Here is a 26250-nt window from a genome sequence, read left to right as displayed (position 1 = left end):
AAAATCATTTCTTTTCCTCCTTTGTTCTTTCTTCTCTTCTGCATTTTCTTGTCCTCTTCTCCTGTGGCTTTAAATCTGGTGCGCACAGATCAACTGGTCTCTAAGGAGCTGATGTTTCTTTTATTTGATGATGAGAACTTCTTAACTCATTGTTGATCTTTTTGCCTTGGCTACCAGGATACTCAGGACTGAATTTAATTCTGTGCTTGATTCAGTAGCTTTTTTTACGTTTATTTATTTATTTATTTATTTATTTATTTATTTATGGCTAAGATTTTTTTGGAGGGGTAAAATTAATTTCTGCCTTCTTTTGTTCTCATTTTAAGGAGTATTATATGTGTGCTTTAAATTAGGAGTATAAATTTGAAAAGGAAAATGCCTCAGATGGTTGTTTAAAACATTTAGGTTCAGGAATATTACTTGGCAGCATTAATGTGACCCCCAGGCCTCGCTGCTGTCTTTTGAGCTCTTACTCTTTCCCTGAACTACCACTGAGCATCTAGAGAAACACCCAGTGCTGGTCATAAGTACAAAGGCTGAAGCCAGAGCCAACGAGGGCTGGGGCGGGGGGGGGGGGGGGGGAGAAGGCTCCTAGGCCAGAGCATTATCAGCCAGAAATATTTGGCATTTTCTAGGCCCTGGAGATGCATTTCTTGCTGCCCTATCACATGTACCCCATGCATCAGAACCCCTAGAACTGCTTATCCTTTTCCAAACACACAGGGGTGCTTTCATGTGTCTGCACTATTGCTCATGTCATATTCGCTTTCTAGAATGCCATGGCTCCCTTTCTCCACTTGACAAAAGCTCACTTATTTTTCAAGGCCTGGCTCACATGTAATTTCTTCGCATGGCCTTCACTGACCTCTCCAGGAGAGTGAACTGTTCCTTCCTTATGTTGCCATAACACTTTGTTCACTCTATTTACTAGTCACACGTATACCTTGTTATCTTTAATCATATGCATTTCTACCCCTCTTTCCCTACTATGCTGTGGGCACCTTGTAGGCAGATACTGAACCCTAGGGTTCCCTGAAGTCTCTAGCAAAGCATCTGGTATAAAGTAGAAGCTCAGTAAATAATTGTTAAGTTATTTAAAAGATATACAGGATATAGTACCTCTCCCCCATGAAAGGCCAGCAAAGTTCAAGTGGGTGTAACCTGCTTATCCTAGAAGAGTTCTTTCTCCCTGGTCATTATCCTATTGGACAATCTACCAGTCTGATCCAGTCACTCCAGAGAAGAGCATGTAGTGAGAGATAATAGTGACTCTTAACTAAGGTTTTTTAAAAATCATTTAAGAAGTATTTATCGAGCAGCTGATTATGCCAAACACTGTGCTTTAGCCCAAGGAAAGTTTAAAACTTGGTGCCAGACCTCCAGGCTCTTGTAGATTTGTCATAGTTCTTATGTCTCCTGCGTGACATTTCATGGTGCCGCCTCTGCAGATTTCCATTCTTGTGACAAGATTCTTGTTAAGAGCAGAGATTTAGGCTGAGTGGTGTGGGCAAGAGTAGCTGAGCAGAAGACTACTGAAAGCTGGGTTTCTCCTTAAATAAGGGATTTCATGGAAAACTGTGGGAAGGTGTTCACCACGGTCCCCACCAGTCCCTACAGTCATATTCCTTGACTATTTTACTGATGCATGCGATCCTCTGGGTCCCTGTAGGTATTTGAGTTTGTGAATCCTGACCTAGATTTATCAGGAAAGGCATTGTTAACTTCTGGAGTAAAGAATCTGTAGAAACAACACTTGTCTACCTCAGTACCTGAAGGACAACCATGTAGACTTGTATCATGCGACCTTATCTAGGAGACTGGGCAGAAACTGCAGTCCAGAGTCTGAAATTGAGATACTTGGAGACATGGCACTCCTATGGACAGAGGGATCAGAGTAGTATATCCCATCTTCCTCATGACTTGCTTCCCTTAGGCAAGCAAGATTTGATCACGAGAAGCCAAAATCCAAAGAGGAGCTGGCTTGAGGAAGGCCAAAGCTAATTACAGAGGAAGAGCTGGTAAAAGTCCTCCTGACTTTGGTCTATATTCTGTCCTTGACACTGCTTTGCCTTTGACCTTATATATCTATAAAAAGTCCCAAAGTTGAAGGATTTTGATATCTAAGATTGATTAGGTATGGAATCCCAATATAACACTAATTAACCTGATTTTTTAACACAGACGGTCTTCTATCACCACACATTTCTGATTCACAATAATGTTGTTCTTCACCCACTGACCATCTTCCTTTCTAGTTTGTTACTACCAGATGATTATAAATGAAACTACTTTAAAATTAATGGTTAGGTTTCATGTAGGGAACAGGGCCAGGTGTCAGTTTTGCCCTTGAACTGATCTGCTGTCCAAAGTTTGATGGATTCCCTTGGTTAGAGGTGTGTAACCTGATAAGACCTATTGGCATCCAGGACTTTTACATAGGAATGAGATGCTTGCTGTTCATCTGTTTTCCATTGCTGCTATTTTCCCCCCTCTTCTTGCTGCTTCTATGCCTTCCATGTCCTTTTTAAAGCTTCATTTTCTATTTGACTCTTGAACAAAAGAGAAGAGTGATTGATAATACTGGTGTTGAAAATGGACCAAGAACCACTATTCCAAAGGACACGGGGTGGGATGAATGTTGAATCTGGTTTACTTAAATTTGTATTTTTGTATTTATTACAATTAGAAAAAATTTTTAGATGTTAGATAGCAGATTCAAATTCCCCTTTAAAAAATGTATTACTTCTAGTTTTCATTTGACATTACCCAATAAACAAAATGAGATCCTCAGTAAACAGTTATGATAAGTTTTCTCAATTAGGATCTCAAAAAAAAAATGATCCGTTTCATTTCTTTCTTTCTCAGCAGTGACACTTGATATGGATGGTTGGAATGATTGAAATCCTATTACTTTAACAATCCAAGCAAGATATGGAGCAGTCAGAGAAACCTCAAGAATCTCTTAATAAAGGGTGATGTCAAAACCAAGGCACTTCTTCCAGCCTTACTGGGAGAAATTACATAGAGATATGTAGTTGAAAAGCTTGTGATAAAGTGTTGTGTTTCCAGTTTGGGAAGATGCTGAACCTTTGTCAGGAATCCTGTTCCTTCAGGGTTACTGACGGATGATAGTTCGTCGAATTTCTAGAATGTTTTGAGGTCCTGGTAGAAGGTTTAGAGGTGGACCAGAAAAAGCCAAAAAGTAGTCAAGAAACTTCTGGTTCTGTTTCTGGCCTTATTGATAGTATGGCTACAGAACTGGAAAACCCAGTTTTCTTTACTAGGTTGGGCTCCTTATAAATAGGATGGGGATTTTAATCCTTGCTCCCTAGTTGTCTCACAGGGGGACTCTGAGGTTACATGACCAATGTTGATAAGCATTTTCAGAAGCTGTTCACATAGGAATTCTCTGTAAAAAGTATGTATCATTTCATGTGGATTGGATTGAAAAGTCCCTGTTTCATCTGGCTGCTGTAGTTATGACTCTGTTCCTGATTCTGTCAGCCTGTTTTCTAGAGAAAATGGAAGGTTTCTATAGATCTCTCATTCAGTGGATCGTGGGTTGAGAGCTCAGACTGTGCTTTTAAGAACAGCACACACAGATAAAGCACCCCTACCTTATCGAAAGTGATCCTTTCATTCGCATAGTTGTTTGCACATCCTGACAATGTGGATGTCATTTTCATTTTCTTTTTCCAAAAAGCACGTTCAAGAACTCGAGTTATGGACGATCCAGACAAATATGACCAAATTTCAGGGCAATCACAGATAGAGACGCAATATCAAAATATCTTCTTAATTAAGGCTGTGGCTCTGCTGGGGCCTGCATTCCAGGATTCTCAGTAGAGAAAACATGTTTTCTTTATAGGGGAGTTTTATTAGCAGCAATGTTCCGGTATGTGGTTCAGGTTAATTAATGATGTAGTCAAACTGGTGTCTTGCCATGAGTTTTATTCCAGCAAGTAGGGTACTAGGAAATTGTATTGGCATAGCCTGTCATGCCAAAAAGGCATCCTTAATTTGGACCATCTCAGTGTTTAGAATACGTCTCGGTGATTTCTGTCAACAAGGTAGTTTAAGAATTCTTAATGTGGGTACTGCCTCGACTGAGAATTCATTTACCATAATCTATTAAGTAGCAAGTCCATTGGTTTCAATGAATATATGCTGTCCTAAAATATTTTGTTTCCTGAGATGATTGAGACCTCAAAGACACAGACCACCCACGAGCTCTGGGTAGAGTTGACCCTCATTGTGTAAGGAGATTTGTACCAAGAACCACCTTTTCCCCATGAGAGTTTTTATTAATTTTGAATCACAGTGGTGTTTTAAAACTTAATTTATGTTGTGCATATGTAGGAACCTTCCTTAGAGGTTGAAACAACAAAGCAACTGGATTGGAAATTAGATTTTCCCCCTTATGCTGCTAATGTAGTTCTTGGTCCTTTGGGATTTCCCCTTTGCATGGGCTGATGATTTCTTTGAAACTGTATGGAAATTGGTTCAGACAGGAACAAAGGGGAGAGGGGATGGCAGTGATGATTCAAATTAGTGTCTCTTCTTCAGTGAGGCTCTGGTGTGCCTGAAAGTGCATGTCATCCGATATCAGCTGAGCCACCTGAGGTTAAGTGAGGGGCCCCCGCTACTAGAATCCAAACTTCAGGGCCCCAGCACTTGATTCTTCCCTGTCAGGTTGGGTTAAATTGTTAATTTGAAATCTGCAACATTGTAGTGTGGTTCTGAAATGGGCCAAGCACAATTTTACTTTTCTTTCCATGATGGAAAACCTTTTCTTCGTTTCCCCCTCATCTTTGTCCAGCCAGCATGTGAAAGATTCCTATTGCCTAACATAATGAACAAGAAAGGGAACAGTGGCTCTGGGAACAACGATAGGTTTAGAGAAAGGCATTCGGAAATACATGAAAAAGAATCTACATTTCATTGTCAGTGACACACGCGTGCACGCACACACACAAACGCTGTACAGCTATATTCAACATTTTCACCCTTAGCTCTTGCCTAGTTCAAACGCCATACCCTCTTAATTGGATTTTGGCTCACTTCCAGGTTCAGTGTTTGAGGGCTCTGTATCTGTGAAATAATGATCCTGAAATAAATAGCACCTCTCAGTAGAGATATCTTTTTATGTAAAGTTCTTAAAGGGAATGGAGAGGAATGAAATCCTTCTGTGTTTAGGAATTTATGGGAAGTCACAAGAATGGCCCCAAACAGGAACTTCGGGGGCTTTACCTTTGTAAGTGGCGTGCGGCATTATTTAGGGTGACAGAAAACACAATTTCTTGATGACTGCTAGATTTGAATGAACTTCATCATTTAAGGACTGATGATAGTAAGGATGCAAACATTGGGGACCAAACGGATGTGACCCTCATGTGCTTTGGAGACCAGGGGCTAGAGTTGCTTTTCTCAGGGAGGTCCTTTTAGCTGATAGAAATGGGAATACATGACATAAACTGGCTTGAGCCTCTACCTTTAATCTAGTCCCTCAAGGCACCAGTTAATAAGCACCTGGTGCCGAGGCCAGGCGGGGGGTAGGTTTTGTTCATCCAAGCGAGAGCGACACTCGGAGGACACGATGCAACAGGGACAGCTGGGAAGAAATGTCCTTTTGGCATCTGTTTGAAATGGGCAGATTTAAGGACCCAAGACTGATCTCTTTGTGTTGAAAAGAGCCTCCATTTTACTCCCATTTGATGAGTGCACATCAGCGAGTACCTTCTCAGTGCTAACAGTTGAACTGAGGAGGAAAAATGATGATGAAGGCTTAGACCTAATAAAGTAGACATTTCAGGACAGATTTAGGATAGACCAACTAGTCTTCCTTGGAATTCCAAGATTGATTAATGGCTTTGTTGGTTCATTTGTTCATTCATTCAGCTGGTATGTTTTGGGTGTCTTTTCCAGGTACTGTACTAGATTCATCGATACATGCAACTAATTCTACTCTCTTGGAACTTCTATCCCAGTAGAGAAAGGTAGACAGTAGAAATGCAAACAAATAATGTAGATCTTTCCAGGACTTGGTAAATACTAAAAAACGAATAAAGCAAGGTAGTATGATGGAGAACGAATGGGGTGTTTGGGCTACTTTACCCAGGCAGATCAAAGAACACTGAATAGGTGACAATTAAGCCCAAACATACTAGATTTAAAAGGAAGCAGGTATGCAGTGACCTGGGGAGTCTGCATTTGGGGTGTGAGAATAGTGGCACAGCAGCTCTCAGAAAGGTATGAGCCTGGTGTGTTTGTGTGAATGCGTGGGGGTGGGGGGGTCAGAAATGAGGAGAACAAGGCCAGATCTTGTAGGAGCTGATGTGCCACAGCAAGGAGGTAGGCGTGATGGCAGGCCACAGAAGGATCGTCAGCAAGTAGTTTGAGCTGGAAGGGATCTGTGAGTATGGGTTCACTCATTTTGCGGAGAAGGAAGTGAGCTCCCTGTACGGGTTCAGTAGTTTAGTTAGTGGGGAGGGTGGCGACAGTGTGAGGGAAAGTGGGGATCGAACCTGATTCCTAGGTCAGGTTCTTTTCCTCAAAAAAGAATGAGAGTTGAAAATCGTATCTTATCTACTTGTCTATTGCTTCTGTTCCTGGTTTCTGAAGGTCAGAGGAGAAAAAAGGAAGTAACAGAAGAGAGGGAGACACTCTCTTTGGTGAGGAAATGGTTTTTACTTCCTACCTAGGTACATATTCCCAGGGTCGCCCTGTAGCCTTTTCTAAACCTAAATGTGCCTCTCAGTTGAGAATACTGGATGTATCCCAGACAGTAAACACTGAAAGATTTCTTTTCTCAAATGAAAACCACCGAGCAGACAATTAAATATTACCTACAGCTAGATCTTAAAATACTGATGTATCCTACAAGAACTGCTGGTAGTAAATGCTTACACATCGTTCCTGATGTTCTTTGTTCTAAGAAGGGAGAATGTTTGGCTTTCGTCATACTCTTGTACTCCTGCCTGCCCAGGATTGGGATCACTGTTGACTTTTGACTGGCTTGTTTGGGAGTTACTTCATTCGTTCATTCATTCATTCATTCATTCATTCATTCATTCATTCGAGAAGTGCTTGAGACAGGCCATGATTCAGGGACTATTCCAGGTTATCTGAGGAGCCTCCATTCTAGTGAAGTTTACATTTAGATGCTGGTGAGGCTGATATCCATGGAGAACCAGGGAGTTAGTTCCACAGCGTCCTGGAGAAGGATCACCATCTTCTAGAGTCTCCAACCTCCTTCTTCTCACCACCTGACTGGGCAACAGAGCCATGTGTCCATTCCTCTGAGCCTGTTCTGAGTGAGCCATTCTCACGTTTGGTCTCTACCCTTCCACTGTGATTTCACAGCAGCATAGAACTCTAGACTAGTAGGTTCCTTAGAAGTCTAGCCCATTTGCCTGGGAGAAGAGGAAACTGAACCCTCAGTGAGACATGTCACCCAGCCAGAGTCCCCTGTTATATGCAACAGGTTTATTTTACTTTGATGATTATTTGGTATTTTTTATTTACCATTTCTATGTCATTGTTACATTTGATTATATTTACTGTCTTCTTGGAAGTGCGGTGAAATAACACTAGCTAGGTAACAGCCACAACAGACATAGTGTGGGTTTCAGGTGCTGTTGTAAGCACTCGACAGTTGTCAAGTGATTGGACTCTCACACACTCCTGTGTGGCAGGTGAGGAAACCGAGGCACAGAGGGGTTACGTAACTTGCCCAACAGCGATGCAAGCTAGTAAGTAGTGTCACCTAATTTTGGACCCAGGCAGTCTGGCTCCAGGGCCAATACTCTTAGCCCCCTGTCTTCCACCCCTCCGTGTGCACAGGGCGCTCTATTTCCTTACCCGGGGTGAGCTGCTCAGTGGCACATACACAGTCACCTTAAGTATTTTGGAAAGTTGATTATGAGTACCTCAAATTAAGTAAATGTACAACCATCCACGGCAGGAAAAGCGGTTTAGGGCTTGGTTTTGTTATATTTTTGGCTGCCATTTTACCCTGTCTGAGGAGTAGAGCAAATACCCCGCCTAGTGCTCCCCTGTTGTCCTCACCATTCCACAGTGGAAGTTCCTGAAAACTCTCTTAGATTTGAAGATATCCTTTATGATCACCAGCCATTGCCACTGAATTGTATCTGCCATGAGGGCCTCATAGGATTTGAACCTGTTGTTTTTGGGAAATTCACACTTGGAGTGTGTGTGTGTGTGTGTGTGTGTGAGAGAGAGAGAGAGAGAGAGAGAGAGAGAGAAGGAGTGTGTATGAGAGAGTGTGTGTGAGAGAGTAGATGCGCACACATGTGTCTGTACATTGTACACGTGTACAACTGTGCTTTGGGGTAAAAGAAGCAGTTTTTTTATGGGGGGTTAGGGGAAAGGTATATTTAATTAATCCAACTGAGAAGGATATAGCAATGTTCCAGAAGGGAGTCAATGAAATGAGTTTTGCTTTTAAAAAAAAACCTCCCAGTAGCCTGAGTCAGCCTGTTCAAGTGATTTGGGAGAGGCAGGGGAGATGATGCAATGGGTTCGGCATGTTCCCATCTTGGCCACTCAGTGCAAAGGGGCCCGGGGAGTTTGGGGAGGGTGTGTGCATGTGTGTGCGAAGTTAACGGGAGCGGGCGGGGGTTGAGTAAGAGTGGGTTGTAAAACAGGATTAATAACCCCTTGTCAGACCTTTCCTTGTTACTGTGTTTTTCAGTAATTTTGGTTTGAATGAAGGCTCTCTAGCCAATTAATGTTTATTTGTTTCCTTTGGCAAGACCCGTTGGGGGAAGGGATGAGATTGGTGAGTTTAAAATTTTTGTTTTGTTTCTGCGTTTTGGAAGAAGAGGCAAGTAATATGAGTTTGGGTTTTCAATGAAGGCTCCCCTGCCCCCCCACCCCACCCCGTTAAGAGGCAGGAGGCAAGACATGACCAGCTGGTGCCTTGAACTGACACAGGTGCAGAGGCTGTGGGGGGTGGGGAGCCAAGAATAATTACAGGTTTCTGAAGCATCAGGCCCTGCCTGACACAAGCGCTCATCGAGAAAACTGCTCTTTATGGAAAATTAATGGTGAAGCTGAAAAACTGTCAGGGCCATTGTTGTTCTTAGGAAGCCATCACTTCTCGGAGGGGAGGCCTTCTCCCAAGGCCTTGGGCTTTGGGAGTTGCGGGGATAGCGGGCCTCCCTTCCCGAGCGAGCACTCGTAGGCACTCTCATGTATGAGGATGGGTTTTTCCTTCAGGAGCGTCTCTCCTGTATTTGTTCCTTTCTCAAACCTCATTAGCAGCCCAAATCTAGGGCTTTGCTGCAGGGTAGGATGATTTTTTTTCATTGACTGTTAAGGCATGAATTTCATTTCGTCCACGAAAGTGTAATGACCAAAGCACGGGCATCTCATGAAACTTATTTTCAAGCTATAAAGTAACAAACGGGGTTTCCTCCAGTGTGTGTCAAACCAAGCAGAGACTTGGTTTGATAGCAGACCCAGGCATCTCCCGTGATCCCACTGTACAGGAGCAGTGCTGTCTCTTGACCACTCACAAGTTTGAATTTAGTTCTAGTCCAGCGGCCAAGTAATAGTGAGTGACTCTTCTTAAGGGCTGATGGAGGGTAGTGAAGCAATTGTGGGTAGAGGCCAGCGTGACAGACTTGGAATTGGTGTGCTGTAACAGGTAACATCTGGGGAAGCAACCCTGAACCCAGGTGAGAAGCTGTGTCAGGGCACAGGCCATCCTGTCCCTGATGGACACTTAATTTTGAGGATCACAGATACTCTGAAGGAGGAAATGCTTTTCCAAGTTGTTGGAGCTGTGGGGGACCCCAGTGCCTTCCTTCAAGGAGCGGAAGACCTGGGACCTAGCTCTGCGAAGCTTCCGTGACTGTGGAACCCACCTTAACATTTAATTGGATTGGCGTTGTTTTGGGGATTTCTTTTATGCGCTGCAAGTAAGGAACCCTTGGAAGATGAAAGGGGTATTTGAGGCCGCTTATTTCAAAGACAGCACCCACTCCCAGGCCTTTCATCTTCTGTCCTTCCTCCCCCCCCCCCCGCCTCCCCAAGGAAAAATATACAAACAAATATTTTCTTTCAATGTTAAAAATAGTTCAGAGAGGAGAGATGCTGAAGAGGTTTTGGTAGAAATTTCCCAACTTTCATGTTTGTTTAGAATTCAGTTAATTTTCACAGCATTGTCTCTCAGAATTTACAAAGTATGAGAGGGAAATATTTAATTTGATTTCATCTCCTGCAACCAGTTGATGTGAGAAACAGAGGGAAGGAATGCGCTCTGACATCGGGGCAGTCCCGTGGCTATTGTGTGGCGTGCGGCCGTTCTGCAGTGATGTGTAATGCTGTTGCACTTCTGGGGTGTGCTAACGATGTGGGTTTGCGGTGGGTTTTTTTTTTTTTTTTTTAGCCCAATAGCTAAAATATGCAGGAAGAGATTCTCACTTATCCTGTATAATTACTTACCTGTATTTTCTAGACAAAATCATTCTCTCCTAATCTTCCACCCTCATATTTCTGGGCAATGAAAGTCAAGAAAACGTGAATATTTGTTTAAAAGGAATCACTTTTTGAGTCTTACACAGTTGATTCTTGTCACTGGCTCTACACAGTCTCTGTCCTGAGTTAGACTTAGTTTTATATTCTCTTCCTCAAACCCACTTTGAAATGTCGAATCCCAGGAAGACGGGCAATAACGTTCAACTACTTGGTGTCTGAGGTTCTCCCATGGGCTTAACTGAACTTATTAATCATAACCTTGGTGCTTCTTTTTTTTTAATTTTTATTTATTTATTTGACAGAGACAGCGAGAGAGGGAACACACAAGCAGGGGGAGTGGGAGAGGGAGAAGCAGGCTTCCCACTGAGCAGGGAGCCGGATGTGGGGCTCGATCCCAGGACTCTGGGATCATGACCTGAGCTGAAGGCAGATGCTTCATGACTGAGCCACCCAGGTGCCCCTACCTTGGTGCTTCTTACCTGTCCTCTCACTCCTGAGAAAAATGGCACCACAGCTCTCTGACCATGCTGTCTGCTTCCTTTCCCATCTTTCAACTCTGACCTCATCTTAAAAGACTAGAAGCGTGTCGGAGCCATTGCATCATATCATCTTTAAAGGGGAAAAAAACCCCCAGATTCCCATAAACACCAATCTTTGCAATCCTATAGAATTGGTTTCAGGAGTCAGAGGAATAAAGATTTTGCTAAAAAGTGTGTAGTATACATATATCTAATAAGGAGTTAGGAGGAAAATAGAGTATTTTAGAAGATCATTTTTAAAAGGAAGCTCAGGTTTCCCTATCAGTAGCTTGTTTTGTGTCACTTTGTATTTCCATTCTAGGATGTGTGTGGAGATTTCAAAGTACAAAAAAGTAATTAAGCTTTGGGCCAATCCCAGGAGAAAAGTAAGGGATTCATCTCCCTGTTTCTGTTCCTCATGCTCTGTGGGGACGGTGGCACCATGGTTAATAGCACGTGACAAAACCACACATAATAAATGTCAGGAAGGGGCTCCCATGGGCAGCCAAGTGCAGTCACCTGTGCGTGCCGTTACCTGGGTGAGCATTCTTTCTGGGAACTAGAGTTCACCCCTTCCTTGCTAGAAGCCTCCTCATCATCACCATCATTGCTGTCACCTTTGTCATCATCATCATCATTATTAGGTCCAGGTGTGATCAGAAGAACATGACTTTGCAAGTTTCTATAATGTGGAAAACTGTATTTTCTCTTATTTTCTCATTTATGTTCTTTCCCCAATTCGCTTTAGATCTTTGCCATTTTAACTCTTGGATCTTTTAGGTGAATGAAATAGGTAGAATGATTGGGATTCAAGGGTAGCTGGCTAAAGGGACCACAGATGACTGATAATTGATTATAAACATAGGTAGTAGTAGGTGGCATTTTATTTCATTGACTATATTATTCCAGAAAAAAAATCATTCACAAAATGCAATTTCTTTTTTCTTTATTGTTTTTGATTCACCAACCTGAGTACTTACGGATCCAAAGATGCCAAGTAATTAATCATAATGACGCAGTAATGAGTGATGGCAAAAATATTGGACCAATGGCTTTGTCTTATGTTCAAATTAAAAGACACAGAAATGAAAACAAGAACTTTTTATGTTCTAGACACCTGGTTTATAAAGGGATGGTATTGAGGAGACTGGACTAGAATGTGCCCAAATGAACATGGATGTAGTTATGGGTGGGGTTATGAATGGGGGTTGTGAAGCAATTATAGCTCATTCTTTTGGAAGGTTCTAACTCTTGCAACTTTGCACCACTTTAAACAGTGAACTATCTTTGCCATCTGAGATAATAGAGGTAGAAGTTTTGTTCTAAAAGATTATTTTTAGGGGCGCCTGGGTGGCTCAGTCATTAAGTGTCTGCCTTCAGCTCAGGGCGTGATCCTGGGGTCCTGGGATCGAGCCCCACATCAGGCTCATACGCTGGGAGCCTGCTTCTTCCTCTCCCACTCCCCCTGCTTGTGTTCCCTCTCTCGCTGGCTGTCTCTCTCTCTGTCAAATAAATAAAATAAAATCTTTTAAAAAAATAAATAAATAAAAATAAAAGATTTTTTTTATTGTTTGAGTACCCACATGGCATAAGGAGTATGATCATTGCTTTTAAGAAGATTATAATTTTTAAAAATTAATTTCTTAAATTTTTTTCTTCTTATTGAGAAATAATTGGCATATATCACTGTGTAAGTTTAAGGTATGCAGCATGATGGTTTGACTTACAAATATTGTGAAATGATTAGCACAATAAGGTTGACCCAACATCCATCTTCTCATATAGATAAAATAAAAAGAAAGAAAAAAAAGGAAAAAAATTGTTGTCCTTATGATGAGAATCTTTAGAATGTACTCTCTTAACAACTGTTCTATTATCACACAGCAGTGTTAGCTATAGTCATCATGTTGTACATTACATCCCTAGTTCTTATGTATCTTGTAACTGGAAGTTTGTACCTTTTGACCACCCTTTCCAATATCCTCTCCCCCCACCCCTCCCCCACCTCTGGTAACAGATTTTATCACTTTTTCTATGAGTTTTGTTTTTGTTTGTTTTTATATTCCACATATAAGTGAGATCATACAGCTTATTTCTTCCTCTGTCCGACTTATTTCACTAAGCATAATTCTTTCAAGGTCCACCCATGTTGTCACAAATGGTAGGATTTCCTTGTTTTTTAAGGGCTAAATAATATTCCATTGTATATATATTCTACAACTTCTTTATCCATTCATCCAGTAATGGACACTTAGGTTGTTTCCATATCTCAGCTATTGTAAATAACGCTGCTATGAACATGGGGGTGCAGATATCTTTTTGACTTAGTGTTTTTGTTTCCTTTGGATATATTCCCAGAAATGGAATTGCTGGATCATATGGTAGTCCTATTTTTAATTTTTTGAGGCTCCTCCATACTGTTTTTTATAGTGTCTGCACCAATTTACAATCCACCAGCAGTGCACAAGGGTTCCCTTTTCTCTGCATTCATGCCAGCATTTGTTATCTCTTGTCTTTTTGGTGATGGCCATTCTAGAAGGAAACTTAGGAATAAAACTCCTTGACATGGGTCTTGGCAATGATTTTTTTGGATATGACACCTAAGCAGAAGCAACAAAATAAAAAATAAACAAGTGGGACTACATCAACCAAAAAACTTCTGCACAGGAAAAGAAATCATCAACAAAGTGAAAAGAAAACTTGCAGAGTGGGGAAAGAATATTTGCAAACCATGCTTCTTATAAGGAGTTAGTACCCCAAATACATAAAGAACTTCTACAACTCAATTGCAAGGAAACAAATGACCCAGTTAAAAAATGGGCAAAGGACCTGAATAGGTGAACAGGTCCATGAAAAGATGCTCAACATCACTAGTCATTAGGAAAATGCAACTAAAACCACAAGGAGATTATAATCTTAATAAACCAGGCATACTACCAATCTATGGACTCATAGATTCATTTTGGAGATAACTGTTTAATTGTCCAGGATTGAGGAGGTGTGTCTTTCAACAATTGGCAGTCAGCATATTTTCTTAACTCCATTTTTTTTTCTAGACCAAGCTTCCTGAAGCAGATAGACTTTATGTTGAACTCTGAATAAAACAATGATTAGTGGGAGGGGAGATGAAAGATTGTGTGAAGTGTATGAACACAAGGGAAAGTAAAGAGTGGACAAATGGGTAAAGGAAACCTTCAGAGGAGGGTTGGAGGGGAAACAGCAAAAGTAACTGGAGATGTTTGCAGTCCTGAACGGCAAATTTCATCTAATTTATGAAGAGAGAAGGACAGGTTTAATGAAAACCATTTGGTAACCTTGGCATCATCATGCCCATATATGGCCAAATTTCTTACATATTTCTTGATCCCATGAAAGTAACTATCTCTTGCCAACATTGGGGAGATTTTGGTGATCTTAATTTGTGCTACAAGACTTGGGTTATCCTGTTCTCTGTCAATTTCTGCCCCTGGAACTTGTCATAGAAGTAGTAGGCATGGCAGTAATAGGTTTGAATTTTTTTCTTTTTTAACTAGGTCTTGGATTATCACTTTTATTTTTTTGTTTTTTTAAAGATTGTATTTATTTATTTGTCAGAGAGATCACAAGCATGGAGAGTGGCAGGCAGAGGGAGAAGCAGGCTCCCTGCTAAGCAAGGAGCCCGATGCGGGACTCTATCCCAGGACCCTGGGATCATGACCTGAGCCAGAGGCAGACGCTTAACCAACTGAGTCAGCCAGACATCCCGGACTATCACTTTTAATAAGCATGTTCAACAAGTAATATGAACAAAATAGAGTAGTAAAAAAGATTGTAGGATGATCATTTCAAAACCAATTTCAGGTGATACTTCTTAGGAAACTAGGAGAAGAAGCCACACATTTCAAAGTTGCGATGTTGGAGAATCTTCACAAAGCTCATTTGTACCTCATAAATAGTAAGAAAATCGCTCTGCAGTTGGGCACATTCCCTTCCCATTGCTGACTGTAATGGATTTTTGAGGGGGTGGAGGTTGCTCCAATAGCTCAATTCTTAAGTTGTATTGTTAGGTCAGGTTGAGGGAAGCCTCATATCTCCAAGGTGAAATATTGGCAAGGCATAATTTATGTAATTAAATTGACATCTGCGGACTTTGAGTTGAAGTTTGCTGGCTAGAGTGTCATTGACAGAGAATAAATCTCTGGTTCTGGTAGCTAAACAAATATTTGAACTTTATATGCAAATCTACAATCTGGAGACACTCCTAATTTGCTAAAGGTTGTTTCTTCCTCTCTCTCTCTTGAAATTATTTGGACTTACAGAAAAGTTGCAAAAATTGTACATAGAGTTCCTGTATACACTTTGCCCAGTTTCCTCTAATGTTACATGACCATAGTACAATGATCAGAATCAGGAAATTACTATTGATACAATGCCATTAGCTAATCTGTACACTTTATTTGAATTAAATTGTTTTTCCCATGGAGTGTCTTTTTTCTTTTCAAAATCCATTGCATTTAGTTATTGTATCTCCTTAGTCTCCTCCGATCTGGGACAGCTTCTTGGTCTCCTTTGTACTTTATGATCTTGATTTTTTTAAAAAGATTTATTTATTTTTAGAGAGAGAGAGAGAGGGCACAAGTGGGAGGAGAGGGAGAAGGAGAGAGACTCTCAAGAAGACTCCACACAGAGCACGGAGCCCAACGGAGGGCTTGATCTCATGACCCTGAGATCACGACCTGAGCTGAAACCAAGAGTCGGATGCTTAACTGACTGCACCACCCAGGTGCCATGATCTCGATATTTTTCAAGAATACTAGCCAGTTATTTTGTAGAATGGCCCTCCATTTGGATTGTTCTGATGTTTTCTCATGATTATATTGAGGTTATGTATTTTGGGCAGGATTGGTGTAGAATAGTTTTGTGCCCTTTTCAGCCTGTCATACCAGGGTATATGATATCAGTATGTCTTATTACAGGTGCTGCTAACTTGGATCATATATTTAAAGTGGTGCATGCTAGGCTTCTCCACTGTAAAATTATTGTTTTGTCTTTATAGTTAACTAATATCTCGTTGGGGGGATACTTTGAGACTAGGTAAATATCTTGTTTTTCATTATACTTTCATGTACTAATTTTAGCATCCGTTGGTGATTCTTGCCTGTAGTCATTATTACTTTTTTGTTTGCCTAATGGTGATTTTCTATTTCCATCATCCCATGTATATTTATGAATTATAATTTTACTGTAAGGAGAAGCTAACCCTCTCCATTTGTTTATTGATTCAACTATTTATTTATATCACTATGGATATATAGATATTAATTTTATTCCATGAATTAAAATCCATTATCACTATTCATTTCTGTGGCTCAAATTGTCCAGATTTGGTCATTAAGAGCTCCTTCAAATTGGCTCCTGATTTTTTTTTTAAAAGATTTTATTTATTTATTTGACACAGAGAGACAGCCAGCGAGAGAGGGAACACAAGCAGGGGGAGTGGGAGAGGAAGAAGCAGGCTCCTAGTGGAAGAGCCTGATGTGGGACTCGATCCCAGAATGCTGGGATCACACCCTGAGCTGAAGGCAGACGCTTAACGACTGAGCCACCCAGGCACCCCTGGCTCCTGATTTTTGACATAGCTCTATCACTTTATGAACACTTCCTTACCTTCTAGTATCACAAGATATTCTAGACTTATCTTTTATTTTCTTTGCCCCAGGCTTTGAATCAACTATTTCTCCAAGGTGCCCTGGTTTCCCTTTATTGGATGATGATATTTAGAAACCAAGATCTATATTCTGGGTGTGCTTACTGCTACTGGGGTGTCTTTCTTGTAGACTCTTCCTAAAGACAGAGCTAGGAAATATATGTATGTATTATACTCATAGGCACATATACATAATTATTTCTATATATACCTCTCTGTGTGTATGTATTAGTATCTGTAAGTAACTACCTCAAATACTAATTAAACATCATAGGCATTTCTTAAGGGAGTTCTTATAATCATTAAAGAAAACATTGGAGTTAAACTTTCTCTTTGGCTTAGAAATAATCTAACATTAAAATTCTCTTCATTCTTGACATTTTAATTTCCAGCACTCCTGATGAGTTTCTGATTCACAAAATCTTCTCCTCTATCTAAGTAGAATATTACAAGAAGTGGATTTCTCAAGATAAAAACCATTCCAAAATGAGTACTTAGGGCTATCCAGCACATCCTGATGGGTACCCATGCCTCTCTAATTCTCAGATGGAATAAGAATGCCCCGTATTAGGGTTGCAAGTGATAGCTGCTCTTAAGTGGGCTAGCATTTCCCACACTTTAGTAGATGTGTCTCTATCTTTAGATCATTGGTGTGACCTGTGTGCTCCTGGGATTTAAACTAGGGCATGCTGGGTAGGTTATTTTTTAACCTTCCCAGAAAAGTATGTAAATGTGTTTAGAATCTCTCTGTTTCCTAGAACTCTGAATATGAAGAGGTCTGAGCTTCCTAACGATCACAACAATTTCTCAGTAGCTTTCAAAATCTTTGAGCTAGAAACTATGTAAGAAGGCATGACATACAAAAACTCTATCAAAAGACAGCAGTGACTAGGTTGTGCAATAGTCTTTGCGTGTGAGGCAGGGAACTGCCTCAAGGACAACTTATAACCCATGATTCAGCTGATTTTTACCTGAAACATATCTATGTCTCAAAGACCTGGTTCTGCCCTTTGGGCAAAGCTAAAGAAGCATTACAGTTGGGTCCAGAAGACATGTATTGGTGATCATTTCTAAGATTGCTAGCCTCAGCATCGTCCAGGCTAGGGGGTCAGAAGATGACTTTCATGGAATGGAGGAGTTAGAAGAATCAAAGTAATAGTATAAAGTTGATTTTGTCTTTGTTTGATAGACATTATGTACCTGTTGGGTGCCAGGCACTGTGCTTGGTAGACGAGGGTTTTAAAAGGCAAGGGGAGCTTTAGGAGTAAGATCTTATAATTCAGAAGTGAATTAACTAGAGCTAAGTCTGAGGGTTTCAATATTGGAGAGAAGTAAATGACAATTTCTAGCAATGGGATGGAAAAAGGGAAGGGAAAATTTTTGAGACATGGGATTCAGAAAGCAGCAACTGAGGATAATGTAAATTTCTAGACCTGAGAAGGTGGTAGTGTTGGTTTCAAATATAAAGTGGTGGGAAGCTACCCAGCCAGAGCAATTATTTAATCAATACATAAAATAGAATCAAAACTGACTTTTCCAATAAGCTTTCCTTGATGAATACCTTCATATTATAGAGTGTAGACGTCATTGTCCACTCATCCCCTCAGAACTCATCAACACACTGTATAGTATGTTATTTGGTATCACTTTGCTTTGTAAATTCATGTCATTTTTAGCTTGTAATTATTCATTCTGCACCTACATCACATGGATCTATTCATATCTTCTCTTTCCAGCACACAGAAAGCCTTACACCTTGTTGTGAACACAGTAGTTGAACAAAAATGTGTGACATGAGTGTTGAATGAAGATTACAATCATTCATTTATTTATGCTATTAAAAGTTAAAAGCGAAACCCAAAGTTGATTCATAGTTAAAGATCTGCTTTTCTTATTCATTAATGCAGAGTTTTGCCATAAGGCTGATTGAAAACCAATCTTCTGGTAACTAGACTTACTGTGATGATCCTTTTGCAGTGTATACAAATATGGAATCATTATGTTGTATACCTGAAAATATAATGAAAATCAATAAAAAATAATAATAACAAAAAATAAACAGAAGACATAAGACAAATAAATATATAACCAGTGGGAGAATATAAACAATAAAGATTTTGAAGGTCAAAGTATATAAGGTGGTATTGGATACTCTGGCAAATAGGAAAGAAAACTTCGCAGGTAGAATTTGAGTTATTCAGAGAGTAGGAGTGCAGTGAGACAAGAAGGGTAGGAGGAGTTGGGCCCTTTGTCATAAGGATACAGATGGGGTTTGGCCACCATGAAGGGCAGGCTGGCAGAGAATACCAAAGGCAGTGACCATCAGTGCCCGTCAATGGATTCTGATCTAGAGGTTAAGTGCTAACCCTAGGTAGGCAGCTAGAACCTTGTCAAAATAGTGAGCATGGAATGGTTATCACATGCAGTCTAAGAAAAACAGGTGAAATGCTGACATATGAACATGTAGCACAATCTACACAAAATCTAGAAAAACAGCTCTGAAACTCCATGGTTCTATGATTCTATATCTGGGAAAATGTAAACCCCATTGATAGTGCATCTCTATTAGAAATTTATGGGAGAATAAATGGGATAAGAAAGAGAAAACAAAAGCAGTCTTTTGAAATGTCACCAAACTAAAATCTTTAACAGATACAACACAACTAGGTATATCATTAAAATATATTCTTAACAGAATAAAAGCCTAGGATCCAAACATGGGTTGAAATCAAAGATGCTCTACTAGGGAGGCGGTAAGTTAGGAGCTAGTCTCATTTTAATTTTGCCATCAGTGTTTCTTTGTTGAAGCCCAGAAGCCAGAGCAAATTGAGCTGATGGTGCAAGTTAGCACCATGGTTTTACACAAGATTCTGGGAAAGTAGGATTCTTAAGTGAAGAGAGCTTTTCGACTATAAACTTAACTATCCACTTTTGCCATAAGAGTGCTTCCACCATGTGACAAAGAACACCATGGATGAAGATGTGTTGCAACTCTGAACTTTTCCCTTCTTTTTCTCTATTTCTTTACCAGGTGAAAGCTTTATGTTGAAATATATTGGGTCCTATCTTTAGCAAATCAAATAGCTGTGTTTGAACTTACTTTTATCACATAGAGATGCTAAACCATTGTAATCAGACTTAATCTCCTTGCCACAAAATAGGTAGCAATTGTATTTTGAATAACTTGCTGTAAACCATGGGAGTTTTGTCTTGTATATCAAAGGTTTTGTGAGAGGCATTCTTTATTTTTTTATATAATAATTTTTTATTCTGTTAGTCACCATACCGTATATCCTTAGTTTTTGATGTAGTGTTCCATGATTCATTATTTGCATATAACACCCAGTGCACCATGCAATATGTGCCCTTCTTAATACCCATCACCAGCCTATCCCAGTCCCCCACTCCCCACCCCTCTGAAGCCCTCAGTTTGTTTCCCAGAGTCCATAGTCTCTCATGGTTCATTCCCCCTTCTGTTTACTCCCCCTTCATTCTTCCCTTCCTTCTCCTACCTATCTCCCTGCTATTTCTTATGTTCCATAAATGAGTGAAACCATATGATAATTGTCTTTCTCTGCTTGACTTATTTCACTTCGCATAATGTCCTCCAGTCCCGTCCATGTTGCTGTAAATGTTGGGTAAACGTTCTTTCTAATGGCTGAGTAATATTCCATTGTATATATGGACCACATCTTCTTAATCCAGTCATCTGTTGAAGGGCATCTCAGCTCCTTCCACAATTTAGCTATTGTGGACAATGCTGCAATGAACATTGGGGTGCATATGGCCCTTCTCTTCACTACGTCTGTATCTTTGGGGTAAATACCCAGTAGTGTAATTGCTGGATCATAGGGTAGCTCTATTTTTCTTTAGAACAGTATCCATTCCTGCTGGTTAGGGAATCCAAGACAGAGCTTGCTGTTGGCAGATTGTGGCTGAGGTCACCTTGTTGTTGGGGCGGGCATGGTTTGTTCTTCAGAGCAAGTCGGAAAATTGACTGATTTTTGTGACTAGCACAGGTCTATTTGAAAAATGAAGTTGGACTACAGGAAGTCTTGTTCTGGTATGAAAACTTTGTTTCTACTTGCTTCTTGCTTACGTGGGAACTCCCAGCGATGCTTGGAGCATCTCACCTGCTGACTTGGGTTGTGGGACAGAAGACCATTTTCACATTGAATGTTCTCTGGGATCTTGATGGTGTGAGATAGCCTTCTGGGCCTCTAGTTCCCCTTCATTAAACTTGCATGATATGACCCTTGTGAACCCTTCAGAAGTATTCAGGGACTAAATAACAAGGTCAGACCTTTCACTGAGAGAATTACAGACTCCAGCCACAAAACCATTCCGTGTGTCTTCCTGCCTGTCAACATGTGGCCTCATGGTGTTCTTTGCCTCTGATGGCTGTTTCTCTCCCTCCCTCCTTGCCCTCTGCAGACATGCCTTGAATTGGAACGCTACCTACAGACAGAGCCTAGGAGGATCTCGGAGACCTTCGGTGAGGACTTGGACTGTTTCCTCCATGCTTCTCCTCCCCCGTGCATTGAGGAAAGCTTCCGGCGCTTGGACCCGCTGCTGCTCCCTGTGGAAGCCACCATCTGCGAGAAGAGCTCGGCAGTGGACATTCTACTCTCTCGGGACAAGTTGCTATCTGAGACCTGCCTCAGCCTCCAGCCGACCAGCTCCTCTCTAGACAGCTACACAGCCGTCAACCAGGCCCAGCTCAACGCAGTGACCTCATTAACGCCCCCATCGTCCCCTGAGCTCAGCCGCCATCTGGTCAAAACCTCACAGACTCTCTCAGCCGTGGATGGCACGGTGACGTTGAAACTGGTGGCCAAGAAGGCTGCGCTCGGCTCAGTCAAGGTGGGAGGGGTGGCAACGGCAGCGGCGGCCGTGGCGGCAGCTGGGACAGTTAAGAGCGGACAGAGCGACAGCGAGCAAGGAGGGGTGGGGGCCGAGGCATGCCCCGAAAACAAGAAGAGGGTTCACCGCTGTCAGTTTAACGGGTGCCGAAAAGTTTATACAAAAAGTTCCCACCTAAAGGCCCACCAGAGGACTCACACAGGTAGTGGTACAAGTTGGCCGCACGTGGTTTCTTCTTCTTCTCCTTCCTCCTTTAGCCTCGCGGTGGGAAGGGCTCCCGTGTCCCGAGGAGTGGCATCGTGCTGACTCGGAGGTGGCAGCCAGGCGGGAGGGCTGGGGAGGGGCAGCAGAGGGACGCACGTGTGACCTTGAGCGCTCTGGGGGCCCCGGGCACAGGCGGTGGGCTTGCCAGTCGCTGGCTGTGCCATCCTTTCAGAGGCAAGGCCAACCACGGGGTATAATGACACAGCTCCAAGGGTGCCTGATGGGGCTCCGGCGCTGTGACTCACAGCCGTACACCGTACACGCGCTTGTCACCTCCCTGACACTTTCCATTGTTTTATGAGTGTCGCTCTGCAGTTTTGAGCAACATTGGAATCTGAGGAGGCCCGTTTGAAAGAACTCACAGTTAAACAAGGTAGTCCGGGTGTCCCTGTTCACTCTTTTCCCAGCATCCCTGATTTTTCATCAAAGTCACCAACAGCAGGAGGGTTTCAGAGTTCATTAGATGTGATCATTCTATAATTAATTGGCATCTCCTCTTTTGCATTGTTCTCTGGCGCGTGCTTTATGGAGAGATGGCAGAATTGCTTTTTAATGAGCTTGTTACTGAGAAGTTGCTAAAGTGATTACATTGCTGTGTGTGTGGTAAGGGAGAGTGGGGACCAACGGGGACTGTATATTTTACTCAGGACTTCTGCAGTGATTCCCAGGAATCATACTGATCTTTGGAGCAATGGGATAATTTGGAAGAGTGGAGTTTATAGAGAAAAGAGTGAGATTGGCATTTTCCTTGAAACTGGTCTTTGTTCTGTGCTTTGAAGTACAAGCTTAGGGCTGGTGTTTCTTCTTGGTGTTAGCATCCTAGGAGCAATTACCGTCACGGGTGGTTTTTAAATGAGTCCCGACTGTGTTGCCTGTATGGTTTTGCATACTGCTTGCACAGTACAGCTGAATTAGGGAGAAGCTCTGAAAGAATAAGCAGCAGAGTAAGAGTGCAGTCCAAAAGAAATGGGTGATTGGATTTGAGCCAGGAGAAGTGGCTGCTGAGAGTTGTTTTTGGTCTCATGGCTTGTCCTCCTGGTGCTCTGTGGTGAGTTTCGGTCTGTGCCAGCCAAGGAAGTGTGCAGTGCAAAGCTCATTGGCTGGAAAATCGGAAAAACCTGGGTTCTAGTTCTAACTCTGCCACTAACTAGCTCTGTGACCTTGAGAGTGTCCCTTTACTTCACTGGGCCTCATCTTCCATATCTGTCAAGCCAACTGGCTTTACAGTGCCTTTCAGCTCTAATGCTGTGGGGTGTGGGAGCATGAAATATCTTTGTGCGGTACAGAAGCACTTTCCTAAAGTGAAATGCGTAAAATGTGTCTCAAAGAAATCGCCATTTTGAACCTCAAAGTCAGTCCCATGCACAGGAGGATGAGAACACACTGCTTTCTTGCTACACAGGACTGAAGCAGGTACTCCCATTCTGCACTTAACTTCCTAGTAGCTCTTGCTACATGACTTTTGAACCCGGTGGCTCAAGGGCAGAGCCGTGGTTCGGGTTTCCCAAGAGTCTGAGCGCTCTACTCCACAGACACCAAACCTAACGCTTCCTGCCCACGTCAGCTTTTTTTCCTTTCGGATACTGTCCCGAAGGTCATTTTTTATTTATATTTCTTTCTTTCTCAAGTCAATGAGTTAAGTCATGACAAGACATTGCAGTGCTCCCAGGCTTTGATGGTGACTCACTTCCCGTTCTCCCCAGGAAACCAGAGAAAGCGGAATGAAGCAAGAATGTTGAGCTTTGTTGGGGGTGTGGAAGTCATGATTATGGACACATTTCTGAATTATTGACATGGAGACAGGCTACATCCTGTCTAGTAAGAAGGCTGGACAGCTCTGGGGAGGCGAGCTTCCTTTTTTCAAGGGGAAGTCCAGAGCATTTTTCTTCTTTTTCCTACCCGCTTCTCCCAACAGATGTGTCAGAAGCAGACCTCTTTAGGAGTGATGCCTTATTCAGTGCTTTGATTTGGGGGCATTGTCTACTCAGAGTGACTGTCAAGGTGGAGCTCATTATGTTTCCTAGGACCTGCAACCACTTGCCTTGTGGTGGACTGATGCGGAAAGACTCCTCCCCACGGGGAATTTACTCAAGGAGGCACTCTGCATTATCGAAAGGCCATGTTGCAGAGTGATTAAGAGTGAGGGCTTTGTAGTAGGTGGACTTGGGACTGAGATCTGGCTCTACTACTTCTTAGATTTGTCACCTGGTTAAGTGATTTATGTTCCCTGAGTCTCAGCTTAGTGATTTATAAAATATAGGGATAATTTTATCTATATCCTAGATTGTTTTGAAGACTAAATGAATCAATATATGTAAAATACTTGGCAGATCATAAAAGCTCATCAAAGATAGTAGTGGAGTTGGTTGTAGTTATTACCAGAGCTGTTGATATTGATTAGTGACGATTGTGTGAAAAAACAGCTCTATGTAAACTAGAAATAAGGCAGTTAGCCAAAGCTAAATACCATCAAAAAGTGAGAAGTTTTTCCTCACCCTGTGTGGGGGTTACGATGCTCAGGGACAGCAGGTGTAGAGAGTGCATCTGGACGTGCAGGCATTGGCTCATTGAAAGTGGCAGCACTGGAGTGCTTGGCTTTCCCAAGACAATACAGAAAGGAATCACCTTGCATCCTCCTGAAGCATTTTGCCTGTAAAACCTTGCTCAGAGACAAATGTGGAAGGAAAAGTAGAAACAGGAGGGGAGCTAGAGATGAGGATGGAGGATGGGGAGAGGGAATATGAATTAATTTGGATTAAATGGATGAGAATCAGAAGTATTTATTTGGAATTGGTGTGAATGGGGCACATGGGGAACTGAAAACAAAGGTGATAATTTATGTGGTGTGGATGAACTAAGAATAATGAAAAAAGCATGAAGGATGGAATCAAATTCAGTGCAAACATATAAAGGCAATGGGCTAGTAAAAGCTTGAGGGCAAAGGTATATGGCGATGGGAATTCTGGTTGGGGGAGTGGCCGATATAAGTGAGTGGAGGGGCAGAGCTGCCCACCAAATGTTGAAATGGAGTTTAAAAAAAATGGGCTGTGGTTGGATCCTGGCAAGCTATTTTAATACCGGGCTCACTTTAATTCAGTGGAAATATTTCTTTATCTTTCAGTTGGGGGAGTGTTTAGGGACAAAAAAAAAAAAAGAGAGAGAGAGAGAGAAGAAGATAAGAAAACCATCGGGTAAAAAGAGGGAAAATATTGGCATTCTTTTCTCTAGAGTCATATATATGCTATATCTCTTCTATATGGTAATATGTTGAAGAGGAGACACGGTTGCAAAAATGAAATGAAATAAAATGTGTGGGTCTCCCTCTATGCATAAGAAAGACAATACATTCTTGGTAACATGGATTTGCTTGCACTGAAGAATTTTTAAAATGTTATTCATTTAATCTTTATATAGATAGAATTTACTGAGCTGGAAAAGATACGCCTCCTCCCCCCCCCCCCCTTCTGTGGCTGTTCTTTTGAGGATGCTGAATCCTTCAAACTTTTTGCCCTGGAGGATGTTAGGCAATGAGGTGATTTTTTTTTTTCTTAAGGTAGCAGATGTTCCAGTCGGTAGCTAGGGCACAAATACTGTTTGCCCAAGGAGGTGAAGTTGGGGATGGGGGAACCGAGGGAGGGGGAAGACAAGGCAGGGACTGGGACAAAGGGAATATTGTGAAGTCTCAGGATCTTAGTGAAAGGAAGCATATAAAAATGGACATATGGTTTATTCATTGCGAAGAGCACTTAGTGCTGGCATGTGCGTAAAAATGTCCTTTAGCGGCCAAACCATTACAGACCTTTCTCTCCCGCTCTGTTTTCTGGTCTTTGTGTAACATATTTTTTCTTGCTCAATAATTCAATCATTATGATCACAGGTTTATTCATCTTCTTGGAGTCAGCGAAATAATCCTTATATTTTGATACAAAGGAAATCTTCACTTTCAATTTAAAAAAAAAATCACTTTACTATGCTTGTGTTCAGCAAAAGTCAATGTATTGAAACGTTACTAGTTTCTACACAAAAAGAGAAAGAAGTGTTTTCCACATTTCTTCTTGATCACTTCTAAGAAAGAAAAAAAGGCTGTGATTGAAATGGCACTTTGTGTTAATTGGTCCGACTTTTCTAATATGGAAATTCATATAAAAGGATGTCCACATTTATACTTTTCAGCATGAGTCGTGGTGATAAAGTCAGGACAAAGGCCAGCAATGAAATCTGTGGTTGTTGATCCCAGAGGAGGGAGAAAAGAGGCCATGTTCTCATGTGTCTTACTCGGAGGAGTCTTTCTATGGACGGGGGTTACTTTAGCGTGATCCATGGGTGTGGATAAGGACATTCTGGATTTGCACCAATGAATGTAAAGGGGTGCTTTTTAGCTGGAAAGATAACACAAGTGTGCAATTACTTAACAGT

The 26250-nt window shown here is 41.6% G+C and overlaps 1 protein-coding gene across 2 annotated transcripts in view; it reads left to right on the top strand.

Moving 5' to 3' along the window:
* Window positions 1-26250, top strand: part of KLF7 (KLF transcription factor 7) — a 91219-nt gene that overhangs the window by 22836 nt on the left and 42133 nt on the right. Inside the window, exon 2 of one of the 2 annotated variants that reach the window (XM_045806591.2) lies at window positions 21142-21775. In XM_045806591.2, the coding sequence (XP_045662547.1) occupies window positions 21142-21775 (634 nt within the window). The remainder of the gene's footprint in view (window positions 1-21141; window positions 21776-26250) is intronic. The other variant, XM_045806592.2, reaches the window with a different exon arrangement.

Source organism: Ursus americanus, chromosome 1, assembly GCF_024610735.1.
Source record: "Ursus americanus isolate L20-20 chromosome 1, mUrsAme1.1.p, whole genome shotgun sequence".
Taxonomy (NCBI): domain Eukaryota; kingdom Metazoa; phylum Chordata; class Mammalia; order Carnivora; family Ursidae; genus Ursus; species Ursus americanus.
The sequence above is the reverse complement of the archived record's forward strand: the minus strand, read 5'-3'. Positions and strand labels throughout refer to the sequence as shown.